The sequence below is a fragment of the Drosophila novamexicana genome, unplaced genomic scaffold, assembly GCF_003285875.2.
Source record: "Drosophila novamexicana strain 15010-1031.04,08,12 unplaced genomic scaffold, DnovRS2.1 tig00001809-arrow-arrow-pilon, whole genome shotgun sequence".
Taxonomy (NCBI): Eukaryota; Metazoa; Arthropoda; class Insecta; order Diptera; family Drosophilidae; genus Drosophila; species Drosophila novamexicana.
Genome location: NW_020824893.1, coordinates 48,058 through 70,941, shown reverse-complemented (window position 1 = coordinate 70,941; position 22,884 = coordinate 48,058). Strand labels below are relative to the sequence as shown.

The window sequence follows — 22,884 nt, the reverse complement described above, 5'->3', positions numbered from 1 at the left end:
TGCCATAGAAATGATCGGTCGAAAATTAAGTTGTATGAAAAAATATTTTGTTTATCAAGATATCTTGACCAAACTCGGCATTTATTAGTTTTACAAAGCTCCTCATATATATGAAAAATGCTATTAAGATCGGACCACTATATCATATAGCTGCCATAGGAACGATCGGTCGTAAATTAAGTTGTATGAAAAAACATTTTGTTTATCAAGATATCTTGACCAAACTCGTCATTTATTAGTTTTACTATGCTTCTCATATATATGCAAAATCCTATTAAGATCGGACCACTATATCATATAGCATCCATAGGAACGATCGGTCGTAAATTAAGTTGTATGAAAAAACATTTTGTTTATCAAGATATCTTGACCAAACTCGTCATTTATTAGTTTTACTATGCTTCTCATATATATGCAAAATCCTATTAAGATCGGACCACTATATCACATAGCTGCCATAAGATCGATCGGTCGTAAATTAAGTTTTTGTATGAGAAAACATTTACTATACTCCTCATACATATGCGAAATCATATTAAGATCGTACCACTATATCATATAGCTGCCATAGGAACGATCGGTCGAAAATTAAGTTGTTGTATGAACAAACATTTTTTTTTCAAGATATCTTGACCAAACTCGGCATTTATTAGTTTTACTATGCTCCTTATATATATACAAAATCCTATTAAGATCGGACCACTATATCATATAGCATCCATAGGAACGATCGGTCGTAAATTAAGTTGTATGAAAAAACATTTTGTTTATCAAGATATCTTGACCAAACTCGTCATTTATTAGTTTTACTATGCTTCTCATATATATGCAAAATCCTATTAAGATCGGACCACTATATCACATAGCTGCCATAAGATCGATCGGTCGTAAATTAAGTTTTTGTATGAGAAAACATTTACTATACTCCTCAGACATATGCGAAATCATATTAAGATCGTACCACTATATCATATAGCTGCCATAGGAACGATCGGTCGAAAATTAAGTTGTTGTATGAACAAACATTTTTTTTTCAAGATATCTTGACCAAACTCCGCATTTATTAGTTTTACTAAGCTCCTCATATATATGAAAAATCCTATTAAGATCGGACCACTATATCATATAGCATCCATAGGAACGATCGGTCGTAAATTAAGTTGTATGAAAAAACATTTTGTTTATCAAGATATCTTGACCAAACTCGTCATTTATCAGTTTTACTATGCTTCTCATATATATGCAAAATCCTATTAAGATCGGACCACTATATCACATAGCTGCCATGAGATCGATCGGTCGTAAATTAAGTTTTTGTATGAGAAAACATTTACTATACTCCTCATACATATGCGAAATCATATTAAGATCGTACCACTATATCATATAGCTGCCATAGGAACGATCGGTCGAAAATTAAGTTGTTGTATGAACAAACCTTTTTTTTTCAAGATATCTTGACCAAACTCGGCATTTATTAGTTTTGCTATGCTCCTTATATATATACAAAATCCTATTAAGATCGGACCACTATATCATATAGCATCCATAGGAACGATCGGTCGTAAATTAAGTTGTATGAAAAAACATTTTGTTTTTCAAGATATCTTGATCAAACTCGGCATTTTTTAGTTTTACTATACATCTTATGTACATGCAAAATCATAAAAATATCGGACCACTATATCATATAGCTGCCATAGTAACGATCGGACGAAAATTAAGTTGTTGTATGAAAAAACATTTACTATACTCCTCATACATATGCGAAATCATATTAAGATCGTACCACTATATCATATAGCTGCCATAGGAACGATCGGTCGAAAATTAAGTTGTTGTATGAACAAACCTTTTTTTTTCAAGATATCTTGACCAAACTCGGCATTTATTAGTTTTGCTATGCTCCTTATATATATACAAAATCCTATTAAGATCGGACCACTATATCATATAGCATCCATAGGAACGATCGGTCGTAAATTAAGTTGTATGAAAAAACATTTTGTTTATCAAGATATCTTGACCAAACTCGTCATTTATCAGTTTTACTATGCTTCTCATATATATGCAAAATCCTATTAAGATCGGACCACTATATCACATAGCTGCCATGAGATCGATCGGTCGTAAATTAAGTTTTTGTATGAGAAAACATTTACTATACTCCTCATACATATGCGAAATCATATTAAGATCGTACCACTATATCATATAGCTGCCATAGGAACGATCGGTCGAAAATTAAGTTGTTGTATGAACAAACCTTTTTTTTTCAAGATATCTTGACCAAACTCGGCATTTATTAGTTTTGCTATGCTCCTTATATATATACAAAATCCTATTAAGATCGGACCACTATATCATATAGCATCCATAGGAACGATCGGTCGTAAATTAAGTTGTATGAAAAAACATTTTGTTTATCAAGATATCTTGACCAAACTCGTCATTTATTAGTTTTACTATGCTTCTCATATATATGCAAAATCCTATTAAGATCGGACCACTATATCACATAGCTGCCATAAGATCGATCGGTCGTAAATTAAGTTTTTGTATGAGAAAACATTTACTATACTCCTCATACATATGCGAAATCATATTAAGATCGTACCACTATATCATATAGCTGCCATAGGAACGATCGGTCGAAAATTAAGTTGTTGTATGAACAAACATTTTTTTTTCAAGATATCTTGACCAAACTCGGCATTTATTAGTTTTGCTATGCTCCTTATATATATACAAAATCCTATTAAGATCGGACCACTATATCATATAGCATCCATAGGAACGATCGGTCGTAAATTAAGTTGTATGAAAAAACATTTTGTTTATCAAGATATCTTGACCAATCTCGTCATTTATTAGTTTTACTATGCTTCTCATATATATGCAAAATCCTATTAAGATCGGACCACTATATCACATAGCTGCCATAAGATCGATCGGTCGTAAATTAAGTTTTTGTATGAGAAAACATTTACTATACTCCTCAGACATATGCGAAATCATATTAAGATCGTACCACTATATCATATAGCTGCCATAGGAACGATCGGTCGAAAATTAAGTTGTTGTATGAACAAACATTTTTTTTTCAAGATATCTTGACCAAACTCCGCATTTATTAGTTTTACTAAGCTCCTCATATATATGAAAAATCCTATTAAGATCGGACCACTATATCATATAGCATCCATAGGAACGATCGGTCGTAAATTAAGTTGTATGAAAAAACATTTTGTTTATCAAGATATCTTGACCAAACTCGTCATTTATCAGTTTTACTATGCTTCTCATATATATGCAAAATCCTATTAAGATCGGACCACTATATCACATAGCTGCCATAAGATCGATCTGTCGTAAATTAAGTTTTTGTATGAGAAAACATTTACTATACTCCTCATACATATGCGAAATCATATTAAGATCGTACCACTATATCATATAGCTGCCATAGGAACGATCGGTCGAAAATTAAGTTGTTGTATGAACAAACATTTTTTTTTCAAGATATCTTGACCAAACTCGGCATTTATTAGTTTTGCTATGCTCCTTATATATATACAAAATCCTATTAAGATCGGACTACTATATTATATAGCTGCCATAGGAAGGAACGGTCGAAAATTAAGTTGTTGTATAAAAAACATGCTGTTCATCAAGATATCTTGACCGAGCTCGGTATATATTACTTTTACTATAATCTTATTAAGATCGGATCACTATATCATATAGCTAACATAGGAACGATCGGTCGAAAATTAAGTTGTTGTATGAAAAACATGCTGTTTATCAAGATATCTTGACCGAACTCGGCATTTATTAGTCTTACTATACTCCTCATGCATATGCGAAATCTTATTAAGATCGGACCACTATATCATATAGCTGCCATGGGAACGATCGGTCAAAAATTAAGTTGTATGAAAAACATGCTGTTTATCAAGATATCTTGACCGAAATCGGCATTTATTAGTCTTACTATACTGCTCATGCATATGCCGAATTAAGATCGGACCACTATGTCATATAGTTGCCATAGGAACGACCGGTCGAAAATTAAGTTTTTGTATGAAAAAACATTTTGTTTTTCAAGATATCTTGACCTAACTCGGCTTTTATTAGTTTTACTATACTCCTCATATATAGGCAAAATCCTTTTAACATCGGACCACTATAGCATATAGCTGCCATAGGAATGATCGGTCGATAATTAAGTTGTATGAAAAAATATTTTGTTTATCATGATATCTTGACCAAACTCGGCATTTATTAGTTTTACTATGCTCCTTATATATATACAAAATCCTATTAAGATCGGACTACTATATTATATAGCTGCCATAGGAAGGAACGGTCGAAAATTAAGTTGTTGTATGAAAAACATGCTGTTCATCAAGATATCTTGACCGAGCTCGGCATATATTACTTTTACTATAATCTTATTAAGATCGGATCACTATATCATATAGCTGTCATAGCAATGATCGGTCGTAAATTAGGTTGTTGTATGAAAAAACATTTTTTATTTTTAAGATATCTTGGTCAAACTCGGCATTTTTTAGTTTTACTATGCTTCTCATATATATGCAAAATCCTATTAAGATCGGACCACTATATCACATAGCTGCCATAGGAATGATCGGTCCATAATTAAGTTGTATGAAAAAATATTTTGTTTATCAAGATATCTTGACCAAACTCGGCATTTATTAGTTTTACTATGCTCCTTATATATATACAAAATCCTATTAAGATCGGACTACTATATTATATAGCTGCCATAGGAAGGAACGGTCGAAAATTAAGTTGTTGTATGAAAAACATGCTGTTCATCAAGATATCTTGACCGAGCTCGGCATATATTACTTTTACTATAATCCTATTAAGATCGGACCACTATATCATATAGCTTCCATAGGAACGATCGGTCGTAAATTAAGTTGTATGAAAAAACATTTTGTTTATCTAGATATCTTGACCAAACTCGTTATTTATTAGTTTTACTATGCTTCTCATATATATGCAAAATCCTATTAAGATCGGACCACTATATCACATAGCTGCCATATGATCGATCGGTCGTAAATTAAGTTTTTGTATGAAAAAACTTTTTGTTTTTTAAGATATCCTGACCAAATTCGGCATTTAGTTTACTATGCTCCTAATATATATACAAAATCCTATTAAGATCGGATTACTATATCATATAGATACCATAGGAACGATCGGTCGAAAATTAAGTTGTTGTATGAAAAAACATGTATTATATAGCTGCCATAGGAAAGAACGGTCGAAAATTAAGTTGTTGTATGAAAAACATACTGTTTATCAAGATAACTTGGCCGAACTCGGCATATATTACTTTTACAATACTCCTCATACATATGCGAAATCCTATTAAGATCGGACCACTATATCATATAGCTGCCATAGGAACGATCGGACGAAAATTAAGTTGTTGTATGAAAAAACATTTTGTTTTTCAAGATATCTTGACCTAACTCGGCTTTTATTAGTTTTACTATACTCCTCATATATAGGCAAAATCCTTTTAACATCGGACCACTATAGCATACAGCTGCCATAGGAATGATCGGTCGATAATTAAGTTGTATGAAAAAATATTTTGTTTATCAAGATATCTTGACCAAACTCGGCATTTATTAGTTTTACTATGCTCCTTATATATATACAAAATCCTATTAAGATCGGACTACTATATTATATAGCTGCTATAGGAAGGAACGGTCGAAAATTAAGTTGTTGTATGAAAAACATGCTGTTCATCAAGATATCTTGACCGAGCTCGGCATATATTACTTTTACTATAATCTTATTAAGATCAGATCACTATATCATATAGCTGTCATAGGAACGATCGGTCGTAAATTAGGTTGTTGTATGAAAAAACATTTTTTATTTTTAAGATATCTTGATCAAACTCGGCATTTTTTAGTTTTACTATACTTCTCATGTATATGCAGAATCCTATTAAGATCGCATCACTATATCATATAGCTGCCATAGGAACGATCGGACGAAAATTAAGTTGTTGTATGAAAAAACATTTTGTTTTTCAAGATATCTTGACCAAACTCCGCATTTTTAGTTTTACTTAACTCCTCATATATAGGCAAGGTCCTATAAGGATCGGACCACTATATCATATAGCTGCCATAGGAACGACCGGTCGAAAATTAAATTGTATGAAAAAACATTTTGTTTTTCAAGATATCTTGACCTAACTCGGCATTTATTAGTTTTACTATACTCCTCATATATGCCTATATAGGCAAAATCCTATTAACATCGGACCACTATAGCATATAGCTGCCATAGAAATGATCGGTCGAAAATTAAGTTGTATGAAAAAATATTTTGTTTATCAAGATATCTTGACCAAACTCGGCATTTATTAGTTTTACAAAGCTCCTCATATATATGAAAAATGCTATTAATATCGGACCACTATATCATATAGCTTCCATAGGAACGATCGGTCGTAAATTAGGTTGTTGTATGAAAAAACATTTTTTATTTTTAAGATATCTTGATCAAACTCGGCATTTTTTAGTTTTACTATACTTCTCATGTACATGCAAAATCATAAAAATATCGGACCACTATATCATATAGCTGCCATAGGAACGATCCGTCGAAAATAAAGTTCTATGAAAAAACATTTTGTTTTTCAAGATATCTTGAACAAACCCCGCATTTATTAGTTTTACTTAACTCCTCATATATAGGCAAGGTCCTATAAGGATCGGACCACTATATCATATAGCTGCCATAGGAACGACCGGTCGTAAATTAAGTTGTATGAAAAACATTTTGTTTTTCAAGATATCTTGAACAAACTCCGCATTTATTAGTTTTACTTAACTCCTCATATATAGGCAAGGTCCTATAAGGATCGGACCACTATATCATATAGCTGCCATAGGAACGACCGGTCGAATATTAAGTTTTTGTATGAAAAAACATTTTGTTTTTCAAGATATCTTGACCTAACTCGACATTTATTTGTTTTACAAAGCTCCTCATATATATGAAAAATGCTATTAAGATCGGACCACTATATCATATAGCTTCCATAGGAACGATCGGTCGTAAATTAAGTTGTATGAAAAAGCATTTTGTTTATCAAGATATCTTGATCACCAAACTCGGCAATTATTAGTTCTACTAAGGTCCTCATATATAAAGATTAAAATCGGACCACTATAAAGATCGGACCACTATATCATATAGCTGCCATAGGAATGATCGGTCAAAAATTAAGTTGTTGTATGAAAATCATGCTGTTTATCAAGATATCTTGACCGTACTCGGCATTTATTAGTCCATTTATCGGACCACTATATCATATAGCTGCCATAGGAACGATCGGTCGAAAATTAAGTTGTATGAAAAAACTTTGTTTTTCAAGATATCTAGATCAAACTCGGCATTTTTTAGTTATACCATACTTCTCATGTATATGCAAAATAATATAAATATCGGACCACTATATCATATAGCTGTTACTGGGAACGATCGGTCAAAAAGTAAGTTGTTGTATGAAAAAACATTTTGATTTTCAAGATATCTTGACCGTTCTCGGCATTTATTAGTCTTACTATACTCCTCATGCATATGCGAAATCTTATTAAGATCGGACCACTATATCATATAGCTTCCATAGGAACGATCGGTCGTAAATTAAGTTGTATGAACAAACATTTTGTTTATCTAGATATCTTGACCTAACTCGACATTTATTTGTTTTACAAAGCTCCTCATATATATGAAAAATGCTATTAAGATCGGACCACTATATCATATAGCTTCCATAGGAACGATCGGTCGTAAATTAAGTTGTATGAAAAAGCATTTTGTTTATCAAGATATCTTGATCACCAAACTCGGCAATTATTAGTTCTACTAAGGTCCTCATATATAAAGATTAAAATCGGACCACTATAAAGATCGGACCACTATATCATATAGCTGCCATAGGAATGATCGGTCAAAAATTAAGTTGTTGTATGAAAATCATGCTGTTTATCAAGATATCTTGACCGTACTCGGCATTTATTAGTCTTACTATACTCCTCATGCATATGCGAAATCTTATTAAGATCGGACCACTATATCATATAGCTGCCATAGGAACGATCGGTCGAAAATTAAGTTGTATGAAAAAACTTTGTTTTTCAAGATATCTAGATCAAACTCGGCATTTTTTAGTTATACCATACTTCTCATGTATATGCAAAATAATATAAATATCGGACCACTATATCATATAGCTGTTACTGGGAACGATCGGTCAAAAGGTAAGTTGTTGTATGAAAAAACATTTTGATTTTCAAGATATCTTGACCGTACTCGGCATTTATTAGTCTTACTATACTCCTCATGCATATGCGAAATCTTATTAAGATCGGACCACTATATCATATAGCTTCCATAGGAACGATCGGTCGTAAATTAAGTTGTATGAAAAAACATTTTGTTTATCTAGATATCTTGACCAAACTCGTTATTTATCAGTTTTACTATGCTTCTCATATATATGCAAAATCCTATTAAGATCGGACCACTATATCACATAGCTGCCATATGATCGATCGGTCGTAAATTAAGTTTTTGTATGAAAAAACTTTTTGTTTTTTAAGATATCCTGACCAAATTCGGCATTTAGTTTACTATGCTCCTAATATATATACAAAATCCTATTAAGATCGGATTACTATATCATATAGATACCATAGGAACGATCGGTCGAAAATTAAGTTGTTGTATGAAAAAACATGTATTATATAGCTGCCATAGGAAAGAACGGTCGAAAATTAAGTTGTTGTATGAAAAACATACTGTTTATCAAGATAACTTGGCCGAACTCGGAATATATTACTTTTACAATACTCCTCATACATATGCAGAATCCTATTAAGATCGCATCACTATATCATATAGTTACCATAGGAACGATCGGTCGAAAATTAAGTTGTTGTATGAAAAAACATTTTGTTTTTCAAGATATCTTGACCAAAGTCGGCATTTAATAGTCTTACTATACTTCTCATATATAGACAAAATCCTTTTAAGATCGGACCACTATATCATATAGCTGCCGGTCGAAAATTAAGTTTTTGTATGAAAAAACATTTTGTTTTTCAAGATATCTTGATCAAACTCGGCATTTTTTAGTATTATTATACTTCTCATGTACATGCAAAATCATAAAAAATTCAATATATTCTTATGGCTAAGACCGCATAGCTGCCCTGCCGGTTACGCCAGCAGCGGAGCGGCTTCATACATATTTTGTCTTATCAGCATAATCGGGAGAGTGAGAGTCTTATGTACATATATGTATAAATATATATATATATATATATATATATGTATATATATAGAGATATATATGCTACAAGTGGTCAGTGTGGGACTGCTGACTTAGCTAAGCTCATAAGTGGGTGATCATATTACACGCTGCCTTGAAATGGTTTTGTTTGTGTACTACAACAATGTGTTGCTAATATATTTATGCTTAACCGATGTAACTGTATTGGTACAGTGTACCCTCAATATATGCACATACTGCTGTAGACAAATGGAAAAGATAGAAAATTAAAGGTTGGAACCTTAAGGGACGCTTAAGGTTGGGGCTGCCAGTTGATGTTTGTTGCACTAGGCGGATAGAGGACGCAACAAAGTGTTATCTGTTGTGCAGCGTAAGTCTGTTAATTATTGCATTTATAAAACGCGGCGTCAGTTCCGTGTTGTTGTTATTGCCAGTATTGATTATTTTGCTTTTGTGCTCCCCTGTGCATACACTTGTTTGTGCGTGTGTTCGCTGCATATTTTCTGCTTGTGCATCGCGCTCTCGCAAACTTTTTCTATATCTTCGCTCCAAACAGTTTGTTTGTGTACGAGTGATTGTTTTTTGAGTATTTACTTGCTCTATCTTGTGCGCCGTTTTCGTTTTGCTCTGTGCTCTCGCAAATTGCATACGCATTAAATAATTATGTTGTGCTGTAAGAAACCGTGCACGTTCAAGCAGGCTGATGATTCTGCACTGCCGCAATTTGTTAATTGCTGGCTGTGTGAGAATATAATGCGAGCTAAATGTGCAGGTCTCCATGGGCGTGATTGCGACAAGATCGCTGCAATTGCCAAGAAGGGCTGCGGTGGCTTGCGTTGGTCGTGCCCAGAATGCATCGACAAGCAATTTGATTTCTCCAGAATGTATAATTCTGTGAGAAATCAGTTCTCAAAATTGAATAGTGTGGCTAAGCAGCTCTCGAGTAATTTTGACTCGAGTTTCGAGTTGCTTGGCAACTATAAATTCGAGTCCCCAACCAATCGCCGGTTGGAGCCTCAACTTTTGCAAGTGCCCTCTACATCTGTTCAGACACCTACGCCTTTCATGTCCCTTCCTAGCAACTTGGATGTATCTCCAATGTTGTCCCTATCGCCTTCTCCAAGCGACTGTCCAATTTCCCCTATTTCCCCCGCAAAGGTAGACCTGCGCGCAATCTTGCCCAGATTGTTCAAAACAATCATTGTGCCTCTTTAGCTCCTCCAACTCCTGTATTACCTGCAGTCCCATCAGCGCCTATTTTAACGGTAGTTGCCCCTCGTAGGCAAGTTTTTGTGTCTCGACTTACGTCGGACACCACTTCTGAGTCATTGGCAGCCTATATTGCTAGCAAATATTCTGCTAGCGTGTCAATAACCAAATTTAATTTCTCCACCCCTCGTGAAATATCATCATTCAAAATAAATGTTTCACATGATCTGTTCCCAATCATTTGTGATCCCAAATTTTGGCCTCCACACATGATTGTTCACGAGTTCAAGCCTAAAAAGCGTAACCAGCCTGTCACCCTTCCAGTCCCTTCAATACAGAGTACCATTTCTGCCCCAAAAAACTAGTTTCACCTTCTGACCAAATCTTTATTCATTATCAGAATGTTAGAGGTCTCATTTCAAAGCTTAAAAATCTTTTCATGACCAGCACTTTCTTCGATTCGGATGTAATAGCATTTTCAGAAACATGGTTAAACTCAACCATATCTGATTTTGAAATTTTATCTAGTAACTTTATTTTGTATAGAAATGATCGGCCGACTCGAAGTGGTGTGGTGTTAATTGCCGTTAAAGCCACTCTCCAGTCAGAACTTTTCTGTTTTAACGCCTACTGACGCTGAGATTGTCTCAGTTAAAGTGTCTTTGCCTACACGGAATATCTAAGTTATCACCCAGCCCGCAAGGCAATTCTTATTGCAATTATAAACAACATTTCAGTATAAGCGCAACCACTTAACATAAAGATTCATATTCTAATGCGCAATTTATAACGTAAACTAAAGACCCAGTCTCTAGAACGCAATTGCTAACGTAAACATGACTCAAAGCGTCTAGCTTACGCAGGCCACCTCCTGGATAACCATATAGAAAGTTTAATTGAAGATTTTCAAAATTTAAAAATGGCTAACAGTAATAACTTGACAGCTGATTTGGTAGCTCAGTTGATTGCAACTCAGACCAGAGCGCTTCAAGAGCAAATTGCAGAATTGAAGTTATAAATCACTCTCTCATCTAATAATGAAGAAGAATATAAGATTACTGAAATAAATGACCTTATTCGTTGCAATGAATCTTTTGATGTTATCAAGTCCATACCAGAATTCTCAGGCATATGTTAGTTGGCGCGAAGCCGCTTGCTGTGCCATGCGAATGTATAAAGAAGGAAGTAGAAAGTACGTAGGTGCTTTAACAATATTAAGAAATAAAATAGCAGGTAAAGCTAATGACACCTTGACTAATCACGGTACCGTTCTTAATTTTGAAGCTATACTTGCAAGGTTGGATTTCGCCTACAGTGATAGACGACCAATCTATATAATAGAACAGGAGTTAAGTATTTTACGACAGGGTAACTTATCCGTTCTCGAATACTACAATTTAGTTAATAAAAAACTAACCCTTTTGATAAACAAAACTATTATGACGTATAGTGACAAAGCCCACATCATTACGGAAATGAACAAGAAAAACAGAGACAACGCTTTAAGAATTTTCATCACAGGTCTTAACGGTTCTTTATCAGAAGTTTTGTTCTCCCTTAAACTTGAAAATTTGCCTAATGCTTTGGCAAAAGCTCAGGAACTGGAAGCGAATTACCAAAGGGCTAACTTTGCTTACCACCATTTCGCAAATTCCCATCAACGTAACAATCTAAACCCAGGGCTTAACATTCAGCAAAGAAGACTGAATCCCCAAAACAACCTAATAAAAGATATGACAATCACTTAAGGTTCAATCAAGTTCCACAAAATCAAATTTTTGCGCAAAGCAACAAGACTCCATACAACTACAGAATACACCTTATCCGTATCCCCAAAATCGAAATTCGGCTCAACCAAAGAAACGGGAAGACGCTCCCCCTTCGGTTCAGCAACCTAACAAACTCATGCGTATCAATAACCTCGAGGAAGACCATTATTTAGAAGAAGAGGGGGAGAACTCCCCTACATTTTCAGAATAGACAATAAAATAAATACAATTTTAAAAATATTAATTGACACCGGTGCCACCGCTAGTTATATAAAAGATGGTATATACGATAACGCAGAAGAATTAATTATAAAAAAGGAATTATAACTGTAAATGGCTACAGTATCGTAAATCATTTTCATAACATAAACATATTTGGCAAACGCCACAGATTTTATGAAATTAATAATCTAGACGCAGATCTATTAGCCGGTTATAATCTACTGAAGGAGATTAAGGCAGTAATCGACTTGTCAAAGGGAACTTTGTTTTATAATAACAAAAAGGAAATTATTAATTTTACAAAACATGTCCAAGAAACGGTTGGCCATTCAAAAAGTTCAGACGAAGCCTATAACGTTGCTTCGTATTTGAACTACCAAAGTGGGAAATGTAAATCATTTTCTTTATTTAATGTATCCGATACAAAATCATCGTCTTTAAGTGACGCTGATAACCCACGTATCGAAAAAACAAAAGTTGACGATATTCTTAATGAAGGAAAGCTAAAGAAATTAAAACTCAAAAAGAGCACACGTCGAAAGATGTCGGTATCCTCTACAACAAGTTCTTCTTTATGCAAAATAAATCATTCCATTAATGAAATGGATAATCTGAATATCCTTGAGCAACAAGTCGTTCAACAAATAGAAACAAAGCATTCTCAGATTCCCTTTTAGAACAGATATAAGAGGAGAGAGATAAGAACATTAAACGAAAAGGCAATTTTTAGTAAACAATATCCTTATCCTCATTCAGCTAACAATTTTGTTAGTCAGGAAATAAACAGGATGTTAAATGAAAATATAATAAGGCCCAGCAGAAGTCCTTATAATGCCCCGGTATGGGTAGTAGAGAAAAAAGGTTTTAATGTAGATGGAACGCCTAAGAATCGATTGGTAATACATTTTAAGAAACTGAATAACGATACAATCCCTGATAGGTATCCAATGCCTGATCCTTCAGTCATTCTATCCAACCTAGGCAAAGCCAAAATGCTTTCGACAATTGACTTAGAATCGGGATTTCATCAGCATCTAATGAAAGAAGAAGACATCGAACAAAACAGCTTTTTCCATTAACAATGGAAAATATGAATTTCTTCGTTTGCCATTTGAGCTTGCGAACGCGCCAAGCATCTTTCAGAGAGCAATGGACAATATATTACGTGAAAAAATCGGATAAACTTGTCACATTTATATGGACGACATAATAGTTTTTTCAAATACCCCGGAACAACATTTTGATGATTTACAAGAAATCATTGAAATTCTATTCAAAGCAAACATGAAAATATCCTTGGAAAAATCAAAATTCTTTAGAAAAGAAATGGAATTACATAGATACATAGAATCATACAATATCATTAAAACTGATCCGAAAAAAATAGAATCAATCATGAAATACCCTCCTCCTAATAATTTAAGGGAATTAGGAGGTTTTCTTGGCTTAACAGGCTACTACAGGAAGCTTGTAAAAAACTACGCGACTATAGCAAAACCACTCACTAAATTGTTACAGGGACATAACGGTATGGTTTCAAAGCATATGTCCAAAAAAACAAAAATATCTCTAGACGAAGAAGCAATCGAACTAACTCAGCCAGATTATACAAAAAAGTTCGTCCTCACCACAGACGCTTCCGACATCGCCATAGGCGCCGTCCTTTCACAGGAAAACAAACCAATCACCTTTGTTTCAAAAACCTTAAATAAAACAGAACGAAATTACGCCACAAATGAAATTTTATGGGCATTAAAAAACATTAGGAACTACTTGTATGGTGTTACAAATTTAGAAATCCAAACAGACCATCAACCACTTTCTTTGCAGTTTCTGCACGAAACCCTAACTCAAAAATGAAAAGATGGCATGCTTTCATAAAAGAATTTTCCCCTAAAATATATTACAAACTAAGATCTACCAATGTCGTCGCTGACGCGTTATCAAGGGTAATGATCAATCATATTTCCAATGAAAGTAATCGTGTCCGAAGAAGAACCGTCGTCCGATAATGAAACTAATCATTCAGCCGACAGTAGCGTAATTGAAGAAGCACACAAACCATTGAACCAATTACTTGTTTCTAAAAACAACATAACAATTCATGAAAAATATGAAGTTTTCAACAAAACAAGACATCTTATAGAATACGACACAGTGCACAATTTAATAATCATACTTAAAGAATTTCTTCAACCAAACCTGACTACAGGAGTTCATTGCAGTCTCGAAGATTTATACGAAATCCAAAACTCATTAAAAAACACTTTTAACAACAAATTTTTATTTACTATAAAGTTTGTCCTAGACATCGAAAACAAAAATGACCAAGAAATTATAATAGAAGAAACACATGCTCGTGCTCATATAGGTTTGGACGAAAATCTTAGACAAATTTTCAAATACTATTATTGGCCAACACTATATAAAACCCTTAAGCAACACATACGCTACGGCGAAATTTGTAATAAAAATAAATATAACAGAAACCCTAAGCAAATTCCTATTTCTAAAGCCCATATTCCGGAGAGAGAAGCCGAACAATTACATATTGACATTTTTTATGCTCAAAAATTAACATTCTTGGCATGCCTAGACGCATATTCTAAATTTTTAGTGATTAAGGAAATCAATGACAAATCAGATATGGCAAACAAAGTGTTGAAACTTATCCAAACTTTTCCTTTCGCTAAATCCATAATGATGGACAACGAACATACGTTTTCCTCGACACAATTCAAATCGTCAATGTCTCGTTCAGGTATAGCGATTTATCATGCAGACCCCAGACACAGTTTAAGCAACGGTCAGGTAGAAAGAGTTCATTCAACAATTATCGAAATTTCTCGTTGTATGCAAGAAGAATACAATATAATGGATCATTCCGAAGTCGTATACCGAGCAGTTAAATAGTAGTAGGTGATATAATTTATGAAAAAAAAACATGGCGAACGAAACAAACTACAACCTAGATTTAAAAAAAACAGGTAGTTAAAGTCAAAATAAACAATAGGGATCGTATCGTATCGTATCTTATCTGTTATACTGCCTTTTTGCGGTGCAGACATTATTAATTATTCAAATGATGACTATGTCCTACTTGAGGATACAGATAATCTATTTTTATACGAAGCATATGGAGAAGTTTTTCATGTTACTAATCTAAGTTTTTAAAACGATACTTTTGAAAAAGAATAAAATTTTTTTAAAAACAAAAACAATACAATTGATTGGGAAGTATCCTTGGAATTGAATTTAATCAAAACACTCCTTTCTGAATTTACACCTCATAAAATTGCCAAACGTAGTATCAATGAATTAGACACAATTTTTAAATGGATCACAGGAACACCAGACCATGATGACATGATAACTATCCAAACTAAAATCAATAAACTTGTGCAAAACAATAATAAGCAAAATTAAATCAATTCTGCAATTTTCAAAGAAGTCACTAAAATCACAAATCTTTTAAGAGATATTAAATTTAAACAAGATTTATTTATGAAAAAATATCGACTTAAGTTGTTATCACTTGACCTACAAAATCTGCTGGATACGATTACTTTTTCCAAAGCCAGAATATTGAATCCAAAAATCTTAAATAAACAAGACATGATAAATATATTTAATCACTAAACACTCAATATCACTCTAATCGATTTTTTAGACATTTCCTCTTTTTCGATCGTTTCATACCATCATAATCATAGTTTTTATAAAATACCCTACAATTAATTACAATTGTAAGTTATACCACGCTAAATCCATATCCCAAACAGATGGAAAATTTTTCGTTAACGACAAAATTGCTAAATGTAATAACACATTTTACCTCATTGATAACTTTAAGAGAGAAATTTATAATAGTTTTGCCCACATTAATTTTGAACCAAACTGTTTTGTAATTCTCCTTATAATTATCCGAAAAAAATAAACCAATGGAATTTAAAACACACGGCGCTATTTTAGTATCAAGCACAAACTGTATTAACGAAACCTGGCTTACAGGCATTTACCTTGTTACATTTAAAACCATAGTAACCATAAACAATGTTACCTACACCAATGTAAAAGAAAAAATTCTAAATTTCTATGTAACATGCTCTTATGTCCCACCTTCTTCTGATATTCAAGTTTATATGAAACTTCTGTCTCTCTATCTCTTTGGAAAGAAAGGTGGGAAGTCTGTTCTCACAGCTTATTTTGTCAGTGACGTCATTAGAGTTATAAGAGTAAGAAGAAAGGCTTAAGTAGAGTGTTATAAATAAATTTTGACCACCGGTCGGTGATTTCCCATTACTATCTCTTTATCCTATCTGCTTAACACTTTATATATCCAGCATACATTTACTTTCTTAACTATCTTCTTACATTACTTTTTCTTTTTTATTGTATTCTCTTAAATAATATAGCAAATTGAGATTATTTTGTATTTTAATTAGTATACTATATTCCTACTTACACCCTTCTTCTTAGCTGTAGGCTCTAATCACGTCATTTACAAAGTATACATATATTGTACGGTCAATTGGATCTGCGCTTTTGGATTTACGTTTGTTATTGTATGCAACAAAGTGTCGCATACTTAAGTATTTAAATACAGGGTGTTATTTAATGCATATAAACATTACACCCACCTTTTAGACGAATACGTAATATAATGTAGTTGTTCAATTAATAAAATTAATGGATTCTTGATGAATGATATCCAATTTATGTTCATAAAATATTTTTGTTGGTATATATGTCCTAGATTTTTGCTTTATATAATATATTTTTAATTATATAATATATATTTTTTTTTTTTGGGGGGTTGTAAGTTACTTTCATTTTTGCGAATTTTCTGTTACTTTTTACTTTTAGCAACTTTTATCAGCGTGAGTTTTTGTTAATGAAAGCTTAAGTTAAATATTTACAATGTGTATATACACGTTAATTTTGCTTCATTATAGTCGGCGTTTGGCCAGGTCTATAGGATAACTCTTTTTAAGCCTCCTTCTTCACCTCCTTAGCAGGTTTCTTACCAAGACGTTAGGGTGGTTGCGGAGCTTAAATAAGTGACTTGCTGTTTGTTGGTTAATAAGGTCTCCTACCACAGTAACCTTAAGGTCCTTTGCATTGTCTCGAGTTCGAATATACCATTCGGCTTCAGAGATCTTTCGCAAGATCTTGGCCTGCATGATGCGAAGTTTGTCAAGGTGCGTCTTCACGGCAATTCCGTATACGTGGAGTCCATATCGCCATGCAGGGGCAAGTATTACTTTATATATTATGTTTGGGTTTAGCAGCCAGCTCAGACGTCTGATTTTGTTTTTCAAGTTGTTGGTTACCTCAGTGACATGTTTTTTGAACGTTAGTCGTCTGTCGAGTGTAATCCCTAGGTATTTATGGCCACGCACCTGCTCTAAGAGCTCGCCATGAAGAAAAAGTCCAGGGGAGGAGTCCTTGCGCAGGGTTTGAGTAACCGTAGCACATTTTTGGGGGTTCACGGAGATATTCCACCTGCAAGCCCAGTTTTCGAAGCGTTTCAGATACTCTTGCAGGATGTCTGTTGCTTCGTAGAAGGCAATTATTCTTGGCAAGGATTGCCGTGTCATCAGCAAACGTAGCCACTAGGAGATCCTGCCGACTGACGAGGGCTATTTCGCTTGCCTTGGGCATATCGTGTGTGAAGAGGCTGTAAAGAGTGGGACCCAAAACGCTACCTTGTGGAACTCCCGCTCTTATGCGTTTGGTATGAGAGGTAATGCCATCCTGTACCACTCTAAATGTCCTCTCGTTCAAGAAGCTCGCAATGATGTTAAAGAGCTGCGGATTCAATTTGCCCTTAATCTTGGAGAGGAGTCCTGCGTGCCACACCCGGTCAAAAGCTAGTTGGATGTCGAGGAATGCTCCCACACATACTCCTTTCACTCCTGTGAAAGCCGTCCAAAATAAAATTTGAAGTTGCTCAGGGGTATCGTGTTTCAGTCTAAACCCAAACTGGAACTTCGGGATTTCCGGGGTATCCAGGATCCTTCTACCTTTCCAAAGGTAGGCAGGAGGCTGATGGGGCGATAAGAGTCCAGTTGATTAGGGGGCTTTCCGCACTTGTGCAACATAACTATATGCGCCTTCTTCCAGGCTACTGGAAAAGGACCTAGCCGAAGAGTTGCATTAAAAAAGGCGACGAGAAAAAGCACCGCCATGTATGGCAATAGCTTAATTGACTGGTTGTCCAACCGATCTTGCCCAGGGGAATGTGATTGGAGATAAAGGTAGTGCCGTTTGGAGCGGCGCCTCCAGGATTTGCGCGACTCGCTGTATCCTTCTATGCGATGCGGTCTCAAACGGGTTGATGACTACGAGCTGCAAGATTACATATGCATGGCATCTGACTTGCAGGCGAAATTTGAAACAATCTAAGATAGTCTGTTGGATGTAAAAGCAAACATCATAGCCTGTTCCATCTTGGCAATCCAAGCAGTCAGCGCTGCTTCTATCTCACACAATGCTCAAGGAGCCGAAACTTATACCTCATCTCAAAACATCTTGGCGGCAACTTCATCTTCGACACTCCCTACCGACTAGCATCTCAAGCACGTTGTTGTCCCACTTGCCACTGCCGTCATCAATGTAAACGAGAAAGGACTATCTTCGGTATATTGATCTCTAAATATTTTCTCCTTAACGCGCTTAGTTTGCTTTTTAACGCGTCGTTAAAATATTAAATTTATTTTTTTTAATCTTTTTATCAGGCCATTTTCTTTGTCTCATAAATTAATGCAAAAAATAAAATTTGAAGAGTTCCACTTCACTTACATGCATTCACTCCATTTCCAAAAGCGCTTTCATCGATGTAATGTGCGATGATCTACTGAGAAAAAACTGTTACACTTCGAATTGCACAGGAAAAAAAATTGAAAAAAAGAAGGCACTAGATAAAATCTTTTTCAATTTCATGTGGCTCGTATTCTATCTCTTTATCTTTATCTTTTTTAAAAAAAAATTTTAGAAAATTTTGAAGCAATGGAAAGAATATGTAGAGCAAAGGGAAAAAAGGAAATAAATCAGAAATCAATATTTGTACCATGCGGTGGCATGCTTTATCCGAGAAAGGATAAAAACTCACACCTAACTAACGCATTATTTAAATTATGCGCTTAAGACGACTTAACTACTTCCAAAGCGTTCACAATAGATGTTAAGAAAAGTTTTACATTTCTGTTAGCTCAGCTAATTATTAATTTTCCAGTTCGCGTATATGAGATAAAAATTATTACGCGACAAAATTAATTGAAACTGCTTTCGACGACGACAGCCACCAGGGAACGATTTCCAACTGATTTTTGGAGTTTCGGCAACGGCAATCGTCTCTTCCTAATTCCTTTTTCGAATTCCCAGGCGAGAGAGAACGAACGATATTAGACGAACTGTGATAAAGCTGGGCTCAGCTGATTTAGTTATTGGCGTCAAGGCGAATTAATGAGGGCAAATACAAGTGTTCTGCATATTTAGGGTAGGCAGTCGAAGAAGAAATTGGTTGCCGCTGCTAATTGCAGAATCCCGAAAGACTATAATATCTCATTATAATATGTTTATAAAAATATTACTAAGCGCCATACCTGTAATAGACAGGTTGAGGAGTGACAAAAGAGATATCTGCTGTGTGATCAGAGTGGTAAGCTGCTGAATTGGAATCAGAGACTGAAGAGGATTTGGTAACGGCAAGTCATGAGATGTTGAATTTGTAGACGCTGAGTCTATAGGGCTGGGCTGCGAAAACCAACATTCGAGCTCCTAAATCGCACAAATTTCACCATCAGTCTCCCTACACGAGTCGCAACTATAGTGCAAACCATTACTGTGGAAAATAGAATCCTCCAGTGTACTCCGCACATATAAACTGATCAACATTACCAAATATTTGGCAAATTATGCTTGATTGACTGCCGAAAATTTGACTTTGTCAAGCTTTTTCGAAGTAGACAGTTTTATGATCGGTTAATATGAATTTCTAAGGTAAATGTGGGAAGAGTTTGAAGTAAGAAATTACTAAGAACATTCACAATAACTGCAATCGGATTATATAAGAAATAACGATAATAACTTGTCGACATTCTACAGCAAGTGCTCAATTTCTGTGCACTTAGTGTTTGTATTTTTTTGTTTAGTTTAATTTTTAATAATGTATACGATGTGTACTTATATTCTTAAAGCATTATTTTCTGTCTTTCTTTATTCGCGAATTTATAGAGCTCGCACTTATGCTGTTATTCCGCTGTTATTTATACTACTGCCGCTTCGACCTATTTGTCGATTAAACTTCTACCGTATCGACAGCGCCACAAGCCTAGTAAGTTGTATTCCCCAAGTAAAATTAGACCGAATTCATGCTTACGGTCCAATTGCTCTGTACCTTCCCTCCTATAATATATGTCATGTCAACCGCTGCACCTTTCCCCTTGAACCAATTCGCATAACCTATAGGCACACATACCCTGCAGTTCTATGTAAAATAATATGCAAAAAGCACCTCATTTATCGTCTCCATATGTTGTAATATCTGCCTGTGCATTTCCATGCATTCCATGCATTTCCTACCAGAAAGCCAACCAGAAAACCATTTGCAAGTCCTGTGATCCCTGATCACGACAAATATTGCTCTTCGAGGTAACATCGATATGCATTTCTTTTTTCTTTATGGCACGTAGGGTGTTTGTTTTTTTTAATAGTTTTTTATTATTTTGAATAAGCTGATGTGCGTTCACTCACCCTTACTCGATCGTAAAACTATTCATGCCTACATGCTTGAGCCTGTCATAAAAAATCAACACACATATTGGAGTGAACAAATTTACCATATTAGCCATATGACTGATCTATGGAAATAGTGCTCCGATAAATTTTTGCAAACTAAATGCAACGTAAAAGATTTCATTTAAGATCGTTATAATGTTAAAAGATTAGATTAAATAGAAATATATAGACAGACATGGTTATAACGACGCGACTGTTGACATTAATTAAGAATATTGTCTACAAGGGAATTATATGCCGAGGGTCCAAAAATATTTTTTTAGATTTATAATGCTGTTTTAACTGTAGATTTGGCTATTTAGCAAAATACAAAAACATCATACTTCGCGAACGTGATCGATTAGCCGGCGAAGTAATTGACATGGAAAAAAGGCTGGCCACTAATCGTTACTATTCAGAGAACCTAGAGTATATAATTCGAAATAATGAGGACGCTTTAAGTAAAATGGCTTCGAGAGCTAAATTTTCAGAAGGTGAACGAATTAATGTTGAATCCAAGCTACGAGCTCTTATGAAGTCCATGGAAGAACAGAAAGAAGCGCATGGTAAAACAATGAACAAGCTTGAAATAGCCAATCGAGACTTAGCAGAGACATCTCGTAAGTTAAGCCAGAAAATGACTGATTTCGACCGGCAGAAAGTACAAGTAGATAAATACAAAAGTGAAGTCAACGCACTTAACAAAGCCATGCATAAATATGAGGATGATATTACAGAATTAACTAAAAATCAAAAGAATAACGATGAGATTATCAAGCAGTTAAGACTAATAGAAAAAGAGAAATCAAATGCAGTTATTCAGTTGACCAGTAAACTAAAGAAGTCAGTGGAAGATCAAAATAACGCAAGCACTCGATTGTATAAGCTAAACCGGAAAGTGATGATACTTAATAACGAAATAATGCGTCATAAGTAAATATGTAATTATAGCTTACTTCTATCACCCATATTTTTATTTTTAGAAATAACATTAATTCTCTTGAGAAAGATGTACTAAATGCAAGTGGACGCGCAGACGATATTCGCCGTGTTAAGGACTCCTTACAGAAAGAGCGTGATAGTTTACGCAGTGAAATTATCAAATTGAACAACTCTATCGCAGACTTAAGACATGATATGATGCTAAAGACAAATATGATCAGTTCCTTAAATTTGGATTTAAATAAGCTGAATATTAGACTAGATGAAGCATATATACTTAAATCAAAGGCTGAAAAAGAAAGAGATGAAATGGCCCAGGAAATGGAAACACTACACGAGAGAATAGAAAGTTATCAAGGTAAGTGTGAAGTTAATCAGAAAACAAAATTAAATATGTGTTAAAAATATTTCTTTCGTGTTGGTATCGTTTTTACACAAATAAATCGGTGTCGACCCATACGCGTTGACTTTTTCGTTTAAACTTCGAATCGACAAAATGTAATGAGTAGAAATATTGGAACTGATCAGCGATTAGGTTAGCGCTTCAGTACTTTTTTATGAGATATGAGATCATATTCACACATATATACA

At 34.4% G+C, this 22,884-nt stretch overlaps 1 protein-coding gene across 1 annotated transcript in view; it reads left to right on the top strand.

Annotated features, from left to right (window-relative positions):
* Window positions 1-22,651, top strand: part of LOC115768466 (protein Hook homolog 3-like) — a gene marked incomplete at its 3' end in the record, with an annotated part of 38,173 nt that extends 15,522 nt beyond the window's left edge. The window contains exons 2-3 of the mRNA XM_030713037.1: window positions 21,661-22,284; window positions 22,335-22,651. Of these exons, the coding sequence (XP_030568897.1) occupies window positions 21,661-22,284; window positions 22,335-22,651 (941 nt within the window). The remainder of the gene's footprint in view (window positions 1-21,660; window positions 22,285-22,334) is intronic.
* Between the last annotated feature and the right edge of the window lie 233 nt (window positions 22,652-22,884).